Genomic DNA, 24,330 nt, shown 5'->3' on the forward strand with positions numbered 1-24,330 from the left:
AGGACTATTTGCAACAATTTTCTCGCCCCTTTAGTATTATAGCCATCACTGAAACTTGGTTCAATGTCGATAAAGGAATAGATTTTTGTTTGAATGGATATGATTTAAAATACATGAATAGATTAAATAAGGCGGGCGGCGGGGTTGCTATATATGTTCATAACTCTATAAAATATAATGTTGTAACAACTATGTCTATGGCTATTGATGGAATTTTGGAATGTTTGACTATTGAGATTATGAATGAAAAAAAGAGAAATGTTATAATAAGTTGTATATATCGGACACCCAGTTCAAGTATTGACACTTTTAATGAATGGATAGAAAAAACGTTTGCGTCGGTGAACCAAAAATTACTATTTATCTGTGGTGATTTTAACATTGATTTGCTAAATCCAACAAGGTTAAAAGCCATTGATGACTTTACTGACACAATGTACAGCTTATCACTATATCCAACAATAACAAAGCCAAGCAGAATAACTTCACATAGCGCCACTATTATTGACAACATTTTTACTAATGTCATGGATTTCCAAATTAATAGTGGTCTGCTTGTCTGTGATATAACTGACCACTTACCAGTTTTTACTTTGTGTGACTGTGATTTAAAAAAAATAGATACCAAGATCATGATAGCAAAGCGAACAATAAATGAAGAAGCAATTCATGCCTTCAATTTCGATTTAGCACAACAAGATTGGAGTTCGGTGTATGAAGAGTCAGATGTGGACAAGGCTTATGATAATTTTCTAGATATTTTTACTATGTGGTACAATAAACATTGTCCTGTAAACGAACACATGACAAAGAAAAAAAAGATAAAAAGTCCTTGGCTCACAAAAGGAATTATTAATGCTTGCAAAAAGAAAAACAATCTGTATAAACAGTTTATCAAAGTAAAAACAAAAGAAGTGGAACAAAGATATAAAGCATATAGAAATAAATTGACTGATATTATAAGAACGAGCAAACAACTTTATTATAGAAGAAGATTATATGAAAATAAAAACAATATAAAAGGAACTTGGGATGTGTTAAACAACTTAATTAAACAAGGATCTTCTGGAACATCATATCCTGAATATTTTACTGATGCAAATGGTGAAAATCACAACATGAGTAATATTGTCGATGGGTTCAATAAATTCTTCATAAATGTTGGCCCTGAACTAGCAGCGGACATCCCGTGTCATAAAAATGAAAATATCAGTAATATAAAATCAAATCCCTTTTCACTGTTCCTCTCAGCTACAAATGAGCAAGAAGTAATAAATATCACATTAAAATGTAAAAGTAAGTCTTCAATGGATTATCATGACATAAATATGTCTGTAGTTAAACAGGTTATTCTGAATATTGCTAGTCCCTTAACATATATCTGTAATTTATCATTTCAGTCCGGTTGTTTTCCAAAAAAAATGAAAATTGCGAAAGTAATACCACTATATAAAAGTAATGACAAACACAGTTTTACCAATTATAGGCCTATTTCTCTACTGCCTCAATTCTCAAAAATTCTAGAAAAACTTTTTAATTCAAGATTAGAAAAATTCCTTGAAAAACATCAAATAATAAATGTTGGTCAGTATGGTTTCAGAACGCAAAGAACCACTTCAATGGCGATAATTGAGGCAGTAGAAGAAATTACTGATACACTGGATAAAAATAAATATGCAGTTGGTATTTTTGTTGACCTCAAAAAGGCCTTCGACACAATCAATCACTCAATTTTACTGGATAAATTGGAAAGATATGGTATTCGAGGGAAAGCTGGTAACTGGTTAAAAAGTTACCTAACAGGTCGGGAACAATATGTTAGCATAGGGCATTACCATTCAGAGAAACTTGGTATTACATGTGGTGTTCCCCAAGGGTCAGTGTTGGGACCAAAACTTTTCAATGTATACATAAATGATATTTTTGATGTTTCTCAAGTACTTAAACTCATACTGTTCGCAGATGACACCAACATATTTTTCAGTAGCGATGATTATACTGATCTTGTAATGACTGTAAACAGGGAGCTAAAATTAATAAAAAAATGGATGGACATAAATAAATTATCATTAAATATAAATAAAACTAAAGCAATGTTTTTTGGTAATTTAAAATATAATATAGAATTACCAATTATCATTGAAGGTGTACCAATTGATAATGTGAGTGAAAACAAATTTTTGGGAGTTATAATTGATAACAAAATTTCATGGAAACCCCACGTCAGACACATAAAAACCAAAATTTCCAGAAGCCTCGCAGTTTTGAACAAAGTGAAACAATTCCTTGATAAAGATGCACTTCGTACTCTGTACTGTACCCTGGTTCTTCCATATCTTACATATTGTGTGGAAGTGTGGGGAAATACATATAAAAATACAACTAATCCATTAGTCACAGTACAGAAACGAGCACTGCGTATTATTCACAAGGCTGGTTATCTAGATCATACTCACAAATTCTTTCTTCAGGCAAAGTTGCTTAAATTCCAGGATCTGGTTAATTACAATACATCCATAATTTTGTATAAAGCTTTTACTAAACTTTTACCGGCAAATTTACAAACTAGATTTGAAATTCGAGAAAAGGTTTATAATGTGAGAGGCTTTGGAGAATTCAAATTACCCAGAACTCGAACAACCCGTAAAGGCTTTTGTGTGTCTGTATGTGGTGTGAAAATCTGGAACAGTCTGAGTTTACAATTGAAACAATGCAAAAATATTCATAGATTTAAATTTCTCTACAAACAGTTGGTCTGGTCACAGTATACTCAATGATGGGTTTTAGTGTGCTCTGTAATGTCTGTCCTCTTACCATTGCTGGTATGGATTCCAAAATAAAAAATAAAAAATAAAGTGTGCGTATGTATGTACATATATGTACTTGTGTGTGTAGATATATATGTATGTATATGTATGTGTATCTGTTACTTGTAGTTATTACTGCCTGTTACCTGTGGTAATGCAATTTATAATTTATATATTCTGTATTCAGTTATGAAGGCTCTAATTGTTGGTTGCGAGCTGCCGCTTAGATGCTTGTATCTGCCCGGGGCTGTTGATGGGTCTGTATGCAATGATGGGCGTAGCTGCGGGAAGTTTATTGGTTTTTTTTGTTGATGAGTGAGTATAGGGGTGGGATTTAATAAGTTTTCTTCGTCCCACTCCTTTTTCAGGCAAGTTTTGTTTTTTGTTTTGTGTATTTTATGTTCAATATAGGTATTTGTTGTGCCTGAAAATGAATAAATAAATGAAATGAATGAAATGAATGAATGAAATGAAAATGACACATACTTGCATCATATGCAAACACTTACAGATCAGGGGGAGCACACTAGTCTTCTTTACATAAAACACTGCAGTCCTTGATTTCCATTGTTTATTCAGAAGGCACATTTACAGGAGACACATTTCCAAACAACCAAAAACGCAAATAGACCTACTCAATAGTGTACATCGCAGTACCATGAATTCAGATGAAGCAAAAAAAAAAAAAAACCACAACACAATAATACTGCAATAGAAAAAACACTATACTGTAAACACAAAAAACCATGACAAGTGTGCATAAGTGGGCTCATGGATCCCGCCGTCTGTTGGGGTCTGGCCACAGGACCTCATCAACATCGCAAGCTATGTCCTCTCCCGCTAGGCACCGGGGAAAATACCCTCTTGCATGCCGAAACCATCCATGGATCGCTGTCACCTCAATGTCGCCGCAGGCCTGTTCCATTGCCTGCAGAAGAGGCATGCGGGCATGTGGTTGGCGGTCATATACACGTCATCTCCAAGCCTAAAAAAATCCTCAATAGGGTTTAAAAATGGTGAGTAAGGGGGCAAGTATACCACTTCAAATTGATTGTGGTTGGAGAACCAGGCCTGGACCAGAGCAGCCCGATGGAAACTGACATGATCCCATATCACCACAAACCTGGGCTGATCTGCTCTGTTCTGTACAACTATATCATGGAGAGCATCTAGAAATGTGAGTATGTGTTGGCTATTGTATGGACCTAGTATTGCATGATGGTGCAGAAGCCCTCGAAGGCATATGGCGGCACATAATGTGATGTTTCCCCCGCGCTGCCCTGGGACGTGCACAATTGCCCTTTGGCCAATTACATTACGACCCCGTCGTCTTGTTTTGCTCAGGTCGAATCCAGCTTCATCAATGAAAATGTATTCATGAGGCTGTGCAGCTCCATCCATGGCCGAGATTCTCTGAAAAAAAGGGGAACATGTCACTGTACTACAGTGCTACACATACGGCACCCTCACCCCATCACACAGGTACCTGTGTAGCTCTCAGAATAGATCCATGTGGTACTGATATGGTACATATTCAGCTGCTACTGGACTTCACCAATACTCTATTGTAAATGTAAGGGACAGTTACACGTACCCGTACATATTCAGCTCGAAGTCCTTTGACCCTGTCACTGTTCCTCTCGAATGGGACTCTGTAGAGCTGCTTCATGGTGATGCTGAGTTTACCCAAGATGCGTCTGATGGTGGTGATGCTCACATGGTTTATGTTGCTGAACACTCGCCTGTCTGCAAGTATTTTCCGTCGTAGCTGGTGGAGACGGATGGCATTGTCTGCCCTCACTAGGTCCACAATGGCAAGTTCCTGCTGTTGTGTGAACAGGCGTTGCCGTCCTCCCCCAGAAGGTCTTCGGGTCATTCTGGAGGAATACAACCACATATTGTCATCGGTTTGCTTATTTTTCTTACAGTACTTTACTGTATGTACTGTGTCATCCACTGTACAACACTGTACTTCAATATAAGGAATCAGCCACTTTGGCTGCAAAAGGAGCATTAGCACCCCGTACACTTGATATGGTAATGTGATATACTGTAGAACAGTGCTATGAAACCATCTGAGTAGAGCAGAAGGTATGGAGGTGAAGACATACCTGTTTTCTAGTTGGAATGTTCGTATTACAGATGCCACTGTGAAGCGGCTTAGATGTGGGTGGACTCTCTGCCCAGCTTCCCTCATAGTCAGGCCATGGTTGATGACATGGTCCACCAAAGTTGCTCTTATTTCATCAGAAATATGGGTCCGTTCATGGCCTCTTCGGCCTTCTCCTCCTCTTCCTCCTCCTCCTCTACCTCTTCCTCTTCCTCTTGCTCTCCCTCCATCCATGCTTGCAAAGTTCTTGAAATGGCTACGCTGAGGGCTTTTTGTAGTTGGCTAATTGGTGTTCGGTTTTGCAAGTACGTGCCTTCAGGTGTGTATTTGAGTGGTTGCAATTATCCGATGTGTTTTGTATTTTGGATACATGTGTTTTCCGAATGGCACCCTGAGATTTCATTTTGTGAGCGAAGTGTCTTATGTATGAAATAGAGTGTAGCATGCAGGACCATGTGTGTTGCATAAAGGGGTAGGTGTGTTGCATAAAGGAGTAGGAGTGTTGCATAATTGGTACTGGGGTGCAAAGCAGCGCTTTTGTTTAAGGTATGGGTACATGTGTTTGAGGTATGGTAACAAAAGCTTCACGTTGTGTTACTTTAGTCTGAGCATGGGTTTATAGTGTTCAAGCAACGGGCAAAAACTGTAATGTATTCACTACGGTCAAACAATCAGGATGTGATTGAAGCAACATATAGAGAAACGCATCTAACTCAAGGCTTGAACCAGTGTTGTGTCTGCACATAACGGATAACTTTGCAAAGGACCAGCTCCCATTGTTCCCATTTCTTTATAAATCTATGAGATGTGCCTGTTGCTGCTGATCTTCAGTCCAAGAACTGGACTGAAGATCAGCGGCAACGGACATAAGATCAGGTGACTGACTTGGCAACTGAAAAATATCCCATTTATTTGTCTTGAGACACTCTTGGCTTGCTTTCCCAGTATGCTTTGGTTCATTTCCCATTTCCACAGTGGCATGCTGTCCAATCAGTTTTACAGCATGTAGCCCTGTGCACTTCTCAATTCATTGTGCTTCTCCTATCAGGAGTCACCGTCACTAGTGGCTCGGATCTAGTGACAGTCATGCATGGCCATGCCATAGCATTGTCTCAACCATGTTTGACAGATAATGTGGTGTTCTTTACGATTATAAGCTCTTCCTTTCCTTCTCCTTCCTTTTCTCTTCCAATCATTCTGGTGCAAGCTGATTTTGGTTTTATCTGTCCAAAGAGTTTGATTGTTTTTCCAGAACTATGGTGGCTATTTTAGATGTTTTCTCACAAAGTCTAATCTGACCTTCCTGTTTTTGTTGTCATTAATGGTATGTGCCTTGTTGTACACCCTGTTTTTACATGAAGATGTATCTTGATTGTAGATCTTGACAATGATACACATATTTCCCTAAGTCAAGTCTTCTTGACTTAGATGTTGTGAAGAGGGTTTTCTTATCCAAAGAAAGATTCTTGTGATTATCCACTTTAGTTACTTCTGTGTTGCTTAGGTTTCCTGTAAATGTCTTCTTTTTAAGAATGTACTCGATTGTTGATTTGACCAATCAGTGTTTTTGCTATCTTTCTTACAGCTTTGAGTGTTTCAGCCACTTTTGCACCAATATTTCAATATGGCTCATATTAAAAGTCGGAGTAAACAGCTACCAAATACCAAATCGTTCGAAATCTTCATTTTTGAATCTTCAGCTGTGTTGTACAGAGGCAAATATAGGGTCCAACTGTTTGCACAGATATGGAAAGGTTAGGCAAAACACAAATAACCAAAATAATGTTAAAGATACTGATGATAATGTCAGTGATTACAGAAAAACACTTGTTACACGTTCCCACTGCTCTCATGTCGTGATTACTCACTGCTGGGGACCTAATAAAGCAGAACTTTATATACTGACACAAATTAAAAGCTACATTCTGGGAAACACAGGTGAACCACAGAAGAAATCAACAACAGTCAACACAACGAAGTCAATTTAATTAACAAACCCAATCACATCCCACAATAAATAAATAGAAATAGAAACCTATCGCGTGGTAATAGTAATGATCATACATCCTGTAAATAGTGTTGGGAACTGATCACAGCGTGAAGGAAGACGACGGTCAGTAAATCTTGATGAGAATGTGTTTTCCTTTATGACTGCAAACACTTTAGGTGACTCAGTCGTAAAGCTGCAGCATCATTTGATGTGTTTACTTACCAAGGTGAACTAGGGCATTCGCACATCTTGACAGGTCATATTTCCACCGCAGTTCTGAGGATGTCCTCCATCACAAGCACCTTTATGCTGCAACCAAATATTCTGTACACTTTTTTTTTATTCAGACAAGGTACTTTCGATTATTTTACTCTGCACAACTAAACACATTATGTACAGATTACGAGAAAGACATAATGGCATAGAGCAGACTCCCTACACATGACCCCGAGCAGGTCATCTACTTATTGGAAGGTTGGTGGTTTGATTCTTGGCTGCTCCAGTCTGCATTCCTCTCTGATTTAGCCATCGGAGTATGAATGAGTGTGAAAGGTAGATAGAAAAGACTTTTCATAGAAAAAATTGCTTTGAATGCTACAGGAGAGTAGAAAAGCTCTATATATGAAAACTTATAACACTTTTACGCTGCTCAAAAAAAGTCAAGGAACATTTGATTATCATAGTAGAACCCAAAGTCAGTTGGACTAGACTTAGAAGGATGAACCATCTTGAATCCACTTTCACCTGCTATAGTGCTAATGAGGGTGACACCACAACTTCCAAAGGCCTCCTGGCTAATATTTATCTGGTTTTGGTTTTTGTTAGTGTCCTCATCAGCGCTGGTAGCATGAGATGGTACCTGCAATCCACTGAGGTTGTCTAGCTAGTCTGTGGAGGCTGTGGAGGAGATACTGGCAGCAGGAACAGCATTGTGTGAGGAGGAGCAGCATTGCTAGAGTTAAACAAAATGACCTCCAGCGGGCTACTCGTGTGAATGTTCCTAATCAATTTGTCAGAAACCAAATCCAGTGTGGTGTGAAACCCGAGCTCCTTTAATAGGACCTGAGTTCAGCACCATGGAGAGCAACTGGCAAGTCAGTTAGACCAGAGAAAACCCAAACTGGCAGGCCCACCTTTGGCATCCTGTTCTCTTCAATGATGATCTTGCAGGCAGCATAATTTTTTACCACATATTCTCCAGACTATTAGTGCTCTGAGAGTATTCTCTTAGACTCTTATGGTTTTGTTGGAGGATCCGGCTCACCGACTGACGTGTTCCATCCAGAGGAGAACAGTTTAGTGGGGAATGGAAGAATTCAGTCTTTAAACCATCACCTTTCGATTACAAAGTCTTTATGCCTTTGTTTGGGTGAGTTTTCTGCCAGGAGCAAGACATCGCCGGACAGAGAAAACAAGAGCAGAGACAGACGGGGCAGGCCAGGCCACTGAGCGAGGGAAAAATGCTGGGAAAATAGAACAGAAAAAGGCTGAGAGGCAGAACAAGTGAAGGACGGAGGGAGAGAAAAGTGTTGGAGGTGTTAATCGTAGGCTGCGAGCAGGTATGTGTATGAGTGAGAGAGAGAGCGTTTGTGCGTGTGCACGGGTCTGACAGTATCTCAGGGCTACATCAGTGCCCATTAGTATTTTGCAGCACGAACACACATTTTGACAGGTCGGCCGCCGCCGCCGCCTGCAGAGAGGGACTGTGAGTGTGCGTGTGTGTAGCTGCTGGTTTTGACCTCCCTTTTCATGTGTTTATCTCACCTCCAGATGAACTTTGATGAGCCAGCATACACTTTCACAACCACAAACACACAAATGGCAGCCACTCCTCATCAAATATTAATGATTTTCCCACCATCTGAGCAGAAATGTACACTAAAGACATTCCTCATATTCTCTCAATTCTTGTCCACTTTTCTTCTTCTTCTTCTTCTGCACTCTTTAAAAAAAATTTGCTCTCCTCTTCTTTTCACCTACTCTCCTTTCCTCTTCGCTCTCTTTTTGTTTCATTGCCGTGCGGTTTTGTTTCCTCTGCTTTTCTTCTCCCTCCTTCCTTCCCTTTTTATCAATTTCAAACTGTGGGCAGAATACAGATATGCAGCTTCAGATTTGGCTTTACTGAGGGAGGACACTGGGAGATGTTAATGGCCCAGTTTAGTGTTTCTCACTAGTAAATGGAAATGTTTCTGCCTTTTTACATTTGTTTTTGCCTTTTCTGTTTTTATCTCCAGTGGATATAATAGATTTTTTGTGATTTATAGTAGTAATAGCCAGGAAGTTGAATGAGAATCACTTCTTAGTTTGATTTTCTTTTCCTTCTCTTGTAGTTTTATTTTCTCTCTTGCTTCCATCTTTTTGATCTCATCTATTTTTCCCCTCTGACATCTTCTTTTCCTTATTTTACAACATGCACACTTCTCCATTTCTTTTACTTTTTTGTTCCTTTTTTCACTTACAATAGACTCCTGCTCTTTTCCTATTCAGATCCCTCTTTACTATAGCCTAGTTTCTTTGCTCCTTCTCATCACAGCTTTCAACTCCCATCTCACATTCTGTCTTTTCCTTGTCTCCTCCTCTCTCACACCTACCTTGTCATGGTTTCTCCTGTCCCTCTCTTTTTTTTTGCATTCCTGTATTTCCTTCACTGTTTATTTGTGTTCTCTTTAGCTTTGACGCAGCAGGGAGTTAACACACACACACACACACAAACACATTGATACACATGCACATACATACATACTCACTTGCTTTGGGAGTATAAAGGCTTGTTCATATCAGCTTTAACATCAGTCAACTGTCAGCACAACTTTTATCTGAACATCTCTGTTGCTCTCTCTCTTTCTGCCTGTCTGTCAATGTCTCTCGACCTCAATCATCTTTCATTCAGTCTCTGTCTCAAACACACACACACCACACACACACCACACACAGTCTCTCACTCGGAAGCGGCTCGTCTTTATCTTCTTATCGTTCCTCTCTGGTAGAGCTGCTGAATAAATCAACTGCAGCAAAAACCAGAGATGGAGGCAGGGAGATAGAGGGATGGAGGAGGCAGAGAGGCATGATGGGATATGATATGACAAATATATATCGTGCATATTCCCGCTCTCACCCAGGGAAAGGGACAGACAGTGGAAAAGGAAAGAGTAAGGACGTAAAAATATAGAAAGAAATCCGAATTCAAAGAAGCGAAAGATTTCACTGATGCTCAGCTTTGAAAAACCTTGACTTTCCCAAGTGTGCGTATGTATGTGTGTATATTTAAGGGCACTTTAACCTCTACATAAACAGATATGCACGATGTAACAGTGGTTAGCACTGTTGCCTCACAGCAAGATGTTACTGGGTTTGAATCCACCATCTCATTAATAAGCATATTCAAAAAATTGTACTCTGGCTAAAGTGCTGCTAAAACCAATAAAATAATAAAGCAATAAAAATGGTTAAAATATTTTTAAATGTCTGATTTAGGTGAAGAACTCTGTTTCAGATAAAGCTTATTTGGGTATGGTGTGCATGAGATTTGAAACTAGCTGGAACATAATCACAAAGTGTGGCACAGTCAGTGTTATTTACTGTCCGTCTGGTTTTCAAGCATGATGTAGCTCTGCAATGCAAACCAAACTTGCCCAAATATCAAAAGTCACATTCACTTTCTTGCACTTCACATAAGGTTTGAATATGTGCAAATGTATCAAGTGTCTACTCTTTGTATCCAAAACCAAGGTAGCAGTAGGATAAAATAGTACTCCACTGTGAAGTCAGGAACTCTACGAAGCCTATTTTACCCTTTATGCAAGGGTTTTGTGGAGCATGAAGTACGCACACTCATGTATGCACATCAGTGTAATGTGGACAACAGGACTAACGTGGAACCCTGTGAAGGCAAAAGTGCCTTTTTTTGGCTACACGTGTCTCTTAACCAGAACAGGAAGCTGAGTGAAGCTGCAAAATCTCTACATCATTAGAAGCTGGCTTGTGCTCCTTTACTCCTCTGCCAGTTCCTGGTGCCTTGCATGTTTACTCTCATTGGTTTCCTCATTATGGTCTTCTCATGGCATTGAGAGTTCCAGCTGTTTTGTGGCCTCAGAGGTGATGATCATGTCTGGTTTAAGTGATGTTTTGGCTGTGTGCTCTAGGAACTTGTGGGTAGAAACATTGAAATCTAATGCACAGTTTATTCCACACCGGCTGTTGGACTACCTTAGAAATGTGCACTGCTGTTTGACACAGAACTTAATTCTTCACTAATTTGCCCCATTATCGTATGTTCTGATGAAAAATACTAATGGAAAATGGAATAATAGAAAGTGTTGCAGTCTATGCTGACAGTGGACCCAAACACAAAACTGAAAAGGCAGACAGAGTTAACAAAACATATATGACCTTTTATAAGGTAGGTGCAAAGTTTAAAAGTAAAAATACAAAATAAAAAGTAAAAAAAATACAAAAGAAACAAAAAAAAAACAAATCCAAGAAACCCCATAAATGAGCAAAGAGCACATAGGGAGAACACACTCCCTGTGTGTTCTCCCTATAAACACTCAATAGACAATAGACAAGGATAAGAGAGGACTAGATATTGTTTAGGGAACAGGATAAAAGACAAATGGGACACTAACTAACAAAGTAAAAGAGGAAATGCCAAGAGAAGGACGCTGAATACAGAAATGAAAAATTCGCACAGAAAGAAACAGCCATAGAACATAACTGAGAGAACCAGAAAACACCTAATAACAAAAAACAAGGATAGAAAACTCAGAGGTGCTCCAAACTGTGTGAAAAACAGGAACCATAAAAGTAAGGGAAAACCAAAGCAGACTGTAACAATGTTAGAGTGATGAATAAATAAAAGAATAAAGGAGGAAAAACAACTAAAGTATACATACATAGATAGGAATGCATGGGTAGACAAATTCTCTAATCTCCTTTGGAAATATTGTTTCCCTACTTCATCTCTGTGCCTCCAAACAAAAAAGGAAAAAAAAATCAAATTGCGAGTTAATGAGGTGCTGATGGTATTATTTCACAGCCGGGTGCTCGTGCGCGCTGACTGATGCTGCGTGCCGACCTGTTAATACAACAAATTAGGAGTTGAGCTTGTGTTCTAACCCACTGCAGATCTCAAGAGGAGGTTCAATGTTTAGCTCAAGGACACTTAGATGATGCACACTGAGTTGAGCTCACAAACTAGTGGAAATGTGGCACATGCGGTCTGCTAATACAAAAACTCAGCTCATTGGATATTCATTGTTGTTGAATGTGTTCCTGAATAATTACACATGACCCGACTGATGTGATCTTGGAAGGTTGGAAACAATGTTTTTGAGTTTATGTTTAGTGAATAAATCCCAAGAAACTCAGACTGGCATCGTGTTTGATAAGCCATGAATACAGAAACACAGATAAGCTCCAAAGAAACTTATATCAGAAGACATATTTATGTTTTGTGGTATGAAAAAAATATTTGGTATGATCACAGTAAGGCAACATGCTTTTGGTGTCTTCGTTTTTCATATGTCAGGGAAGTAGAAAAGTCTCCTTCCCTTAGATTTTTCTGTGAGGAATATATATATCTTATCTTTTTGAACTACAAAGTTGGGCAGCAACAGGAAGGAGCTCCCCAATCTGTCTTGCTGGGAAATGTGAATATTTGTACTTATGCTACAAGAAAATTCTGTATTTTTGAGCACTATGATATGAACATGCTTGGAGAAAATTATGTGAACTGCCTATATAATATGTGACTAACCACTTTTTAATTTTAATACTGTGTTACAATATGAATTATATACACAATACAACATATTTCTGTTGAGTCAACGAGTTGCTGGAAAAAAAGACATTTTAGATAAATACAACTTTCTAAATTTTAAGTAATTTCAAATTATTTAAATCTGCTTGTCAAATATACAAACTTATACATGGTCTGGCGCTTCCACCAATGAGTGATTTTATTAAACAAAAGTCTAGCAGTGTTGCCGGGTAGTGACTGACTCGAGCAACTGTGAGAGGTGATTGTGAACTGACATTTAGACGGACCACCTTTTCACAGAATGCTCTGTCATATCAAGGAATGAGCTTCTGGAATAGTCTTCCACTGTCAGTGAGGGAACGTACAAGTCTCCCCATCTTTAAGAGTCACTTAAAAGGGCAGCTGAGGGACACACAAGCATGTGATCATGTTTAATAATCATGCTTTATATTGAACATGAAAAAGAGTCCGTGTATTACAAAAAAGGGAAACAACTATTAGTGTAATGGGTCAGTGCAATATCAGGACAGTCAGGGCATGTGCAATACTGGGGTTTGTGCAATATAATTGATGTGTTTCCATTATTGTTATCTATATTGTCCTCTGTTGTCCACTCTTCTTGTCATTGTTTGTTCTAGTATAATGTGAGCACTGTTTTTGTCCTTGTCACATGACCTGTAAATCGTGTCTCTGTATGTTTTTACTAACTTGTGTGTAACACCAACCTGCCAGAGGGTCTGCAGATGGAAATTAGCCCAAGGCTATAATCTGGCATATTTATATTTGTTAAAATGTTCATTAATATGTATTGCCCCTCTTTCTAAATGAAATAAATAAATGAATACAGCTTCCTTTTTTTGTCTGTAAACCACAGTTAATTTAAAGTCAAGCATTTAAGATGTGCAGCAGTGAACAGGTAGGTTGTGGCAGTTAGCAGACAGCTTCAGTTCAAGGTTTGCAAAAATGTTGCATTAAATACAGCCATTTTCATACATAAAAGTAATTGGACAATTGACTAACAAGCAGTGTTGTGATGAGGTGAGGCCTGTTCCCATGTTATAATATGGAAAATAAAGCAGACCTAGTGTTTAAAGTTAGTAGTGGGGATAGGCAAATTGTAGCAAAGCCTGGAAGGCCATTGAACACAACTAGAGTGTATGACGACAGAATTCATTTCATAGTTAAGAAAAATTGAATGGAGTTCAGTTTATTTATATAGTGCCAAATCACAACAGCAGTTGCCTCGAGGCGGTATATACTGTAAAGTAAAGACTCTACAATAAACCTCCGTCTCAACCTAACCAAGTCAAGATCACTCTTGAGGAGGTAGCTCAAGAGTGTCAGGAGGAGGACGTCATTGTCAGCATCTACAGTCAGTAGTTGTAATACAATGGGTTTACAACCACAGCGCCTTGGTTTGCAGAAAATCTGATTCAATAGAAAACATCTAAAAGTCCGACAGTTCAAAGAATCCAAAGATTCTTTGGGTAAATAAAACCGGAATGAACTTATATAAAAGTATAAAAAGGAAATGTGAAGCACAGTGCATCATCTGTCAAACATGGTGTAGGCAATTTTATGGTATGGGTGTGAATGACTGCCTGTAGAACTGGGCCAACAGTGTTCAATGATAATGTGTCATGGATGAATTATGAAGTGTACAAAGCTATACTCTTTGTTCCTATTCAGACAAATGCAGAAGCAATGCAAGAGTTTCTCAAGACAGATTTCACCCCAGCAGAGCATGCTTTTCATTTATTACATACAAAATGATATGTCAAATGGCTAGTTTTTGATCTGTAAAAATGCCTTCTGGCAATTTGTTTGTGCGTTTACATTTCACATTTTGTATTGATCCTCTTGTAATGATACAAAACAGGAAACTTTTTTTCCTGTTTTGTATCAAAGGAAATGGATAAAACCAATCATATTTTTCTTGCTTGTATGCGGTATATTAAATTAAATATTCTAACCTCGTCGCCTTCTGCAAAACAAATAATGAAACACGTTATGGAAGTAGATTAGGTGAGCTGCAGAAAACCACATGTTAGGCTGGTTAATGGTGCAGTATGTTTAGTTCTACAAACACACAGATGCACAAACACACACAGACACACACATATTCGAGAAAGGTTAACTTCTTAAAAATAAAGGCCAGAACAGACCAAGCAGACTGTTTCTGTTGGAAAATGTCACCAATCCATCAATCTGATAGGTAAAGGCCAGTCTTCTCATTATACAGTGCGCCTGTGTGTGTGCGCGCGTCTGTGTGTGTATGTGCGTGTGATGTGTGTGTGCGTTCCTCTTCTCTTTTAGAAGAAAAGCCTGCTGACCCAGCGAATGCACTGCAATCAAACATGCACACACTTTGCAACGTATTTTAATGAGCATAGTGGTGGTCATCTATAATTCATTTTCAACATGTCTGGTCTGATCACTTGGTTACTGTGTGTGTGTGTGTGTGTGTGTGTGTGTGTGTGTGTGTGTGTGTGTGTGTGTGTGTGTGTGTGTGTGTGTGTGTGTGTGTGTGTGTTATACCTGAAGACAGGAGCAGCCAACATTATAGGAAATAGTCTCACAGTAATCACCTTGAAACAAGTACTATTGACCAGTATAGTGTATGTTTGTATACCAGCACATCACAAAAAAATAATAATTAAATAGAAATTCTAGAAAATTGCTTGTTTTGCATGTATCATGGTAGTCTTAAGCACTTAAGTTGAAAGCAGTTGGATTTCTTTTTAGGTTCATGAAGACATTTTCTCTCTCATCTAAAATCCTTCTTCAGTTTTGGAAACTGACTGGGAGTCATAGATATTAAACCCGTATTGGGGTTATCATCGTGGGGGTGGTCCTGATAGTCACAGAACCTCCATGCCTCATGTAGTTTGCTACCACTACATGAGCCAAGATGTGATTCAAGGTGTAGGTCATTACAATCACATAGTGTGAGTGCGAGAGAAATCATCTGGGAAGGAATGTCAAGATTGATGCATGTTGACGATAGTTGGGGTAATTTTCTTTTATATTTAAATATTTTAAATAATAAACTTACATTCATTCTGTATTAAGTCCATTAATTCAAGCCTTTTGTGTTTTACCAGTATAGTCAGTTTTAGAAATTTTTATTTAGTAGCATTGTTTTTTTGTCAGGTACTACACATTCTTGTTTGGGGATACATGGAAAACTAGAGGCAGGGAACAGCAGCAAGACCCAAGCACAAAGCAGACATATAGCGACAACAGATATGACATTAATAAAGTCAGGCGCAGCATAACGGGAGTGACAAGGATGGAGCTGGGTTGCAAAGTGGCTTGGACTTGAGGTTTAGAAGGATATGAGCTGAGCTGTCAGCTGATGCAGTAGTCTCACTGTAATGTTTGACTATCCCTGGCTAGGGTGGTGGAGACCACAGTTGCTACATGGGTGCTCCTCTAATCTCTTGCCAGATTTGTTATGTCAAGATCAGACAGCCTTTGATTTTTGACTCAACTTGAAAATGTGTGTCTTGCCTGAAAGTCAATTTGTTATATTTTGGGAACTGACAGCGAGCTGAGCTGAACAAAAGAGTAGCTGGAGGACTTGTTGCTCATTTAACTTTTACTCAAAGTTCAAAACAGTTTATGTTTACCTGTCTTTTAATACAGCATTTTAAAATTTGACATGCCTTTTACTAAATCAAAGGGTTCCTTGCCAGTAGCATTGAGTAATGCTTTTCTCTTTCTTTAGGTGCACCACTCTTCACTACGACTCAGAACTTCCTTCAACCTCCATCATCATCACCTTTCACAATGAGGCCAGATCAACTCTGCTGCGGACCATCAAGAGGTAAACACACATCTGAGACTTCTATATGGTAGAGCTCAGTGATAAAACTGCAATTGTGCTATGTAATTCACACCCAATCCCAATTCTAGGAGGATTTTGGTTATTTGTATCTAAATATTAAAGTCATGAAAAAAGTAGACAGGATTACTGAGATGCTAGGTGTACATCAAAGAGAGTGGTAGCAAAGGAAAAAGGCTTATAGTGAGTGGTATGTGAGACTGGACACAAAAGGACTTGTATTGACAAGCAAGGTAGAGAGACTGAGTTAAAAAGGATGTGCAGCAGGTTAGAGTGATTAAGGATGGAGATGGAAATGTGCTAACAAAGGAAGCGAGTGTTGAGAATAGATGGATGGAGTACTTTGAGGATCCGATGAATGAAGAAAAGGAGGGAGAAGAGGATGGATGAAGGAAAGTTGCTGAATGAAGTGCAGAGATTAGTAAGGATGAGGCAGTCTGTCTGATCTCATCCTTGTGTTAATGTTGTTCCTGAATTAAGATAATGTTTTTCCAGGATCAAAATTGCATCTAAACAATTATATTGCTATGATGTCCTAGCTCTGTGACTTGGAAAAAACCTACACATATCCACTCAGGAAAAAATCATAGATAGGGTTAGAGGTTACAGCTAAAGTTAGAGTGTGGGTTAGGGTTCACCACTTTATGATTTGATGTGTGGTGTGACGTGTTTCCATGAAGCAAAACTATGACATTGCTACAATGTGACTGGTCACTTGCAATGTTGAACCTGGACAAACATTCATTTTATTGGTCCAGGAATAAGACCAACACGATATAAGGTCGAGCTAGTGAAGGCATCAAAAGAGGCGATGAAGGTGTGGAGAGAGGGCAAAAGACTGACCAGACTGTTTAACACAGTCTTGGAGAGTAAGGGGATAACTGAGGAATGGGGAAGTTAATTGCTACAAATTTTTAAGAACAAGCGTGAACAAAAATACACTCACAAGCTGATGTGGTATGCTGATAGTATGGTGAGTAGTATGGCTTTATGCTGAGAAAAAGCACTAAAGATATAATGTATCCTTTGAGAGTGTGGATATAGAGAAAGCATACTGTAGTAACAGTATAGGTGAAGAGGAGAGTACAGGTAGGGTGGAGTGGGTGGAGAATAGTGTCTGGGGGAATTTCTTGCAGAACAGTAGAAGCAAGAGTGAAGGGGAAGGTTTACAAGATGGTGGTGAGACCTCCTATAATGTGTATTCAGGACATGGTGGAAAAGACAGGAGGACGAGTTGGAGGTGGCAGAGTTGAAGTTGAAGACCAGGATGGACAGGATTAGAAATGAGTGTATCAGAGGGACAGCTCAGGTTGAGCAGCTTGGACATGGACAGAGGAGGGATACTGGATATATAGGACAGGATTCTGAAGATGGGGCTGCTAGGCAGGAGGAAAAATATTAAAACTACAGATGATATGTGATGAAAGAGGACATGCAGAGGATTTGAGGAACAGGGGAGGATGCCAGAGTGAGATGGAGGCAGATGATTTGCTCTGGCAACCCCTAAAGGAAGAAAAGGTATTGAAATATTAAATCGTATCAGCCTTCATCAACCTGTATTGTTCTGACTTTATTTATTGTTTGCCGGTAAGCAGAGCAACATTCAAAAGACACACATTTACATTCTCTTGACCCTCAATCCACTCTATCATTGAACCATCGTTCTGTCAGCAGGTTACCACACCCACAATCAGCACAAACAGATACACAAAGACTCACAGACACACACAAGTTTTGGCTTGAGTTCAGCTCATTATACCAGTCAGTCAGCAGGGACTGGCTACGTCTCCTCACTATCACAGAGGACATTTTGTGATTTGTGTGTGTATGTTTGCTGTGTGTGTGTGTGTGTGCCCCCTTCAGCCCTTTTCAGAGCTCTGCAGTTTTCAACCAATTAAAAGACAATCTGTCTCCCTGGGCCCCTCTGCTCCCTTTGGCTCTGTCTCTCTCTCTGTATGCGTACAAGTGTGTGTGTGTTTGCCGGTAGTGACTTGGAGCTAGAAGTAGTTTAGCTGCCTTTTATTTTTACTTTGTGAATTTGGAACGTTTGTGCTCACCAGGGTGCATTAGATCCTCTGAAGCTTCCACGCTGCTCCAAACTGGTTTGCTTGGCATTAAAACATTTGAAGATAAATATACTGTATAGTCCATCTGAAAGACATTAAGCTGTGTATTATTTGTATTTAGACATTTTTAGGTATTTTTATTGCCCTTAAATACCAGTTAATATAACAAAGTAAGTTGCTTGCAGCAAAAAGAGTATTTGTGTTTTTTAATGAAAGACTGTATCTCTCCCTAGAAAATCATATTTTGAATGGATGCAATGTATTTCCAATCTTCTGTTGTCCAATTTTGGTGAATCCAGTGATTTGTACCCTCAGTTTCCTGTTTTTAGCTGATAGGAGTGGCACCTGGTGTGGGCTTCGCCTGCCAAGGTTCAATTTGATGTGCATTCAGAGATGCTCATCAGTTTGACATTCAAAAAAAAACTTTTTAAAATTTTCATTGTGGACAGTCTCTCCTTGTTTTGGCTTTGGTGATTTTCAAAAGGAAAGGGGACAAACCCTGCGTGGATTTGGTGTGACTGTTGAAGAATTGTCAGCTTTTGACGTTTCATATAGTTTTTGTGAAAATTAGCCCTGCCAAACTAAAGGATCGGTGTCTTAACAGAAATCAGCCACTTGACAGAAGAGCTTCAACTGGTGTCTTTACAGAGAGAGTGACGCACTTAGGTAAAGCTCAGACGAGTTAAGAGTGCTGCAACAGATCACTTGACATTTGCAGTTTTTCTGAAAGCCAGTGCAGCTGACAACAGAAAAAACAGCCAAGAAACAGAAACTGGTGATGTTATGAGTAATGAGACTGTAAGTGTGGAGTAACTTCTGTATTGGAGGCTACACACAGATCTTTTTTGAGAATAGTAAATTGGAAACAAACGTATTAGATGCGATGTTTACAAAGTATGTTTTTTTTTTCTAAGACAGAGTGACGCTGTGGGATCACAGAGTGTTTCCATAGTCCCTTAGTAGGTTGCTTAAGGGTCCTTAATGGACTATGGTGTGGCTTTGCAGGTTGTGGCCCATTAAGAGCAAATTGTGTGCTAATTACATTTGCCCTCACTCAAAACAAACCATCAATTTTTAGACTGATGACTTTATAGCCAGGCAGTGCTTTCAGCTTATATTTGTGCCCTATGAAATTTTACTGCAAGTGCTCACAAAAGGTCATTCAGTCAAATTCTCATATTGTTTTCGTTCCTATCACTGCTTACCCATTTCTTACCTGCGTAAGTTTTTGAGAGGGTGACAAAATCCACACAGAAAGATGGTTGAGTCGGTGGTGGCTCAAAACAAACAAAAACTAGGTTTTGGGAATTGTATAAAATCATTTTTGCATTTGGCTTTTACCAAAACTACTTTGCTAGTTTACTTCATTATTATTGGTCTAATTGTATAGGTTTACAGTGTTAAAGACATATTAAAAAACTACGACATGATTAACTACATGAAAAGATACCAGAGCACATTTTACATGCCCCAATCTGCATCAGCACAAAAAACTATTATAGTTAAATATTTAACTATTAGTTGCATTTATCTTCTCGCCCAAATATGGCTGATTTTTGCCAGAAGGCTGTATTGGTGTGGTAGTTTTTTGTTTTATTATTATTTTTTAGAAGTGTCAGAATGATTTCCATGATACTAATAGGTGTCCTTTAAAGTTTAGTATTATAACACACTATAGAAAATCTGGCATAATGTACCTTGAATGTGTTGATAACTGGTGGTCCTGCTTAGCTGCACAAACAAGTTCTCCTTGGCAAACACCTTGCCAGAGATTTCCACGAGTACATGAATACCAAATGTTTATAAAACTGCCCCAAGAAAAGCAGAAGGGAAGGACGTACCACTAAACCGAGGCAGAGTTAAAATACTGAATTGGAAAAAAGCTTCAGCATCGTACTCTTTGTGTGAAAAATGCTTAAAAATATCAGTGTGCCTGTCTCTTCACTGGATCATGAAAAGTTTGCAAAGATCTTCAGTTTAGTGAAACTTTGTAGATTTTTTCTTTTAAGAGGCTTTGAGAGGCATTCAGTCATAGACAACTGAAGTCTAATTTCAAGCGCCACTATTCATGCTGAGTGAAAAAAGAATAGAAAAAAAAACTTGAATAGCCTGATAATGGAAAGATAAGTTTGCTTTTTACTATCTGCAATCATGTTTTGCTTCAAGGACTCTGAAAACACTGAAAATGTATTGAATGCCTACAATTACATTACAAAGGGGTGTAATTTTGGACCTTTGTGTGCTTTAGGGCTCGGCAGTATGCACGCCGAACTTTAATAAGTTTGATTTGAGACAATGATGGGTACTTTGAAAGCTTTTCATCTGGTGATCAAAGAGTTGCTTTCTGAGGGAGAGCCAGGCCTTGTCGATATTTAATCAAGGTCTGATCCTGAAAATTGATCTCATCTTCTGTCTCCGCTGGGCAAGAGATAAGCAGGCCACATGAGAGAGAGAGAGAGAGAGAGAGAGAGAGAGAGAGAGAGAGAGAGAGAGAGAGAGAGAGAGAGAGGCAATGACAGAAAAATAAAAACTAGGAGCTTTTGGGATATTTGGTTTTTAATAGATTTAGTTTGTTTTGGCTCTGTGTGTGTGTGTGTGTGTGTGTGTGTGTGTGTGTGTGTGTGTGTGTGTGTGTGTGTGTGTGTGTGTGTGTGTGTGTGTTCATGTAAAACAGGCTCCTGAACTGCAAAGGTTTCATTATGTACAAAGGAGCTACAGCAGGAAATGGGAAAATGAGAGAAAAGCGCTACAAATATTATTCTGTGATCATCATTCCTACTGTTATGTTATGTTATATGTTATTGTATGTTACGATTCGGTTGGTTGTTATGTTAATGTCAAATTTAATGACATAAAAAATCCTACAAAAGGGATTGATTGTGGCAGCATGTTGCAGATGAAGAAATATATCTATTAAATAAAATCTAGTTTAATGCATTTCACTGTTCATTATGTTTTCAATTCATTTTACATCTTCAGCCAAATCACTGCACACTGAATGTTAATTGAGTGGAGAAAAGGGTTAATTAAATGTTCGGGTGTGATATTTGTTTTGATATCCAGCCCGCACTTATCGTGCGTTTTTGTTTACATGCGTTCAATTAACCGCTGATTGTGGTTCATTTTTCCTCTCTATGTGAGGGCACTCTAAACACAATGACACCCAAGACTGCATTCATCTACATCAGGGGTGCCCAATCCCAGTCCTCGAGAGCTACTATCCTGCAGCTTTTAGATGCATCCCTACTCCAACACAGCTGAATCAAATGGTTTGATCTCTTCAGCATGCCATCATGTTTGGCAAAGGCCTGATAACAAGCCATTCATTTGATTCAGGTGTGTGGGAACAAGGATGCATCTAAAAGCTGCAGGACGGTAGCTCTCGAGGACCGGGATTGGGCACCCCTGATCTACATCCTTCATATGCCAAGCAGCACACACATGCTGTGTGTTATCTACATATCTGTTTCACATGCTGCTTTTTGCAAATGAAACAAAGGACTGGCTGAGAAGGGACTCATTCCTGTAGCTTTAGGACATTTTCTGTTGATCATATAATCATATATATTTTCAAGCTCAAGCTGTCATTCTAAATAATCTGGAGAGGGGCATTTTTGAAGCGTTTTGTTGTTGTGGAAACATTATAGGCAGCATTGCACACTCATCACAGTTTTAAATCCCCGTTCTTATAGTCCAATAAAAATAAAATAATAAAATGTTTTTCTTAACTATTTTAGAATAAAAATGTAAAACACTAACAGAATTATAACTAGGAAGAATTTGGTGGATCCTTCATTCTTTACCTGATCAGTCTGTCTTCAAGACCAGTATGAAGGTTATACTAAATGGTATTTACCTATGATTTACACAGTGGTTTGAAGTATTATCTGCAGATAGTTTTGCTTGCTTTTGTAGTATTAGAAAGTAAATGATGCTATGAACCACAATTAGCATCGCAGTTCAACAGACTTTCTTTTTGTACAGTTTAAATGTAGAAATTTTCTTTAAGAAGGTCAAGTGTTAAATTTGTGTGTGAAATAAACCTCAGGGAGTTGTCTAATTACCCAATCGGTCCATCAGTCAGTCTGTAATCCAGCCAAGCAACCATCCTGCTCTGCTCAGCAGCCAGCACTCACTGCAAGTGTAGAAATGCCACTTCTAGATCAGCACCAGCTCAGCACTTTCTGATTCAGTGGTCCTAAAAAATGCACAGTAAAGAGTCCAGAACACTTCCTTTAGAACTGATCACTCAGGATTTATTAGGAGGAGGACGAGGCAGATTTATAGTCTCTGCCTCCTTCTGCAACTTGGCTGTTTTACGAAATCCTTCCTCCCACTCTGTTGGCTCTTTGTCACATACTTCTACCTGAATCATTATCCCTTTCGTTTTGGGCTAAAGCATTTTCATAGATAAGGAAACCCACGTGTTTTTAGTATATAGAAATACCCAATACGTAAACATTATTTTAGATACAAACAGTCTGTATTTAAAATGTATTTTTATTGCTTGTTTGACAGGCAAATATATGTTTTGTTTGTAATTGTGATTTCAACACATGCAGTCAAGTTAAACAGAAATTTCTCAGTAGTCTCTGTGCAGTCCTGTAAAAAACTAAGTAGACTAACTACTAACTATACCTTCTAGCACCAGTAACATGAAGTAATAATTTTCTATATGAGTGTTTTAGTGTTTGTTTTTGCACAATTTGGCCTTAAATTTTCAATCAGGTCAGGACTTTAGTTACCTATAGTAACACCAAATTCCTTACTTCTTCAGCCACTATGTCCTGTTGCATGATCCAGTTGGATCTGAGCTTTAGCAGAGGAGTTCATGGTCTGTTCAATGACTGCAAGGTGTTCAGGTTCAAGCCCAAAGTCATCACCCCTCCAGCACCATGCTTGACAGTTGGTATGAGGGGTTTATGTTGTTGTTTATGTTGATGTGATGTGTTTACTTTTTGCTAAATTTGGCACTAATCGTCATGAACTTTAAAATTGTATATACAAACTGTAGGTGTATAGTGTAGGGGTTTTTTTTGGGGGGGGGGTTTTGGTTTTGTTTTGTTTTTCTCAGTTCCTCTTAGGTTTGCACAGCTTTTCTGACCTTTGGGGAAATTTGCTGGACATTCACTCCTGTCAAGATTATGGGGTTGTGCTACCTCACTCCTAAACACTACAGTAAAGCTGCCAAAACTCGTTATAGCAGGAGTCGCACTTGATGATCAATTAAACAGTTGCATTTGATTAGCTGCACATCGCTTCTACTTACCCTCTGAATTCATATGGAAGTAGTAAGGGTGTACTCACTGTATAGAGTCCATTGAAAACTCTTTCATGTGACTGTATTTCTAATAATGTTTCCATGTTGGTCTGTCTGTGGGCTGGAGTTGACACAAAGATGTGTGCCTAGTTCCCTAAAGTATTTTAGGCAGGCTTAAGCATAGCATTACTTTAAGCAGACCACAAAGAATCACTCAAGGGATCACGATAAGCTTGCCCACAGCTGCTCCACATCTGCAAGCCACTTTGGAACCCATATAGCTACTCCTTTTCATGCTGTTTCTGACTTAATCAATTGCATACCTACCTGTTTTATTCTGAGCAGAGCCATAGTACCAGATATAAGTTCCTGCAGATGGAAAATCGTTTTTTGACTACAAGAATTTAACATTGCTGAATAAAGGGCATTTCCAAGATAAATGCATTTGATATCCATATAAGCTCAGAATAATCTTTGACGAGACTTATAATG

The 24,330-nt window shown here is 38.7% G+C and overlaps 1 protein-coding gene across 2 annotated transcripts in view; it reads left to right on the forward strand.

Moving 5' to 3' along the window:
• The window catches only part of galnt14 (UDP-N-acetyl-alpha-D-galactosamine:polypeptide N-acetylgalactosaminyltransferase 14 (GalNAc-T14)), a 266,824-nt gene that overhangs the window by 134,748 nt on the left and 107,746 nt on the right, over positions 1-24,330 (forward strand). For both annotated transcript variants that reach the window (XM_085383098.1, XM_085383097.1), the window contains exon 3: positions 16,396-16,494. In XM_085383098.1, the coding sequence (XP_085239224.1) occupies positions 16,396-16,494 (99 nt within the window). The remainder of the gene's footprint in view (positions 1-16,395; positions 16,495-24,330) is intronic.

The sequence above is a fragment of the Rhamphochromis longiceps genome, linkage group LG15 (genome assembly GCF_057381845.1).
Source record: "Rhamphochromis longiceps isolate RC_006_pf linkage group LG15, R_longiceps_female_GT1.1, whole genome shotgun sequence".
Taxonomy (NCBI): domain Eukaryota; kingdom Metazoa; phylum Chordata; class Actinopteri; order Cichliformes; family Cichlidae; genus Rhamphochromis; species Rhamphochromis longiceps.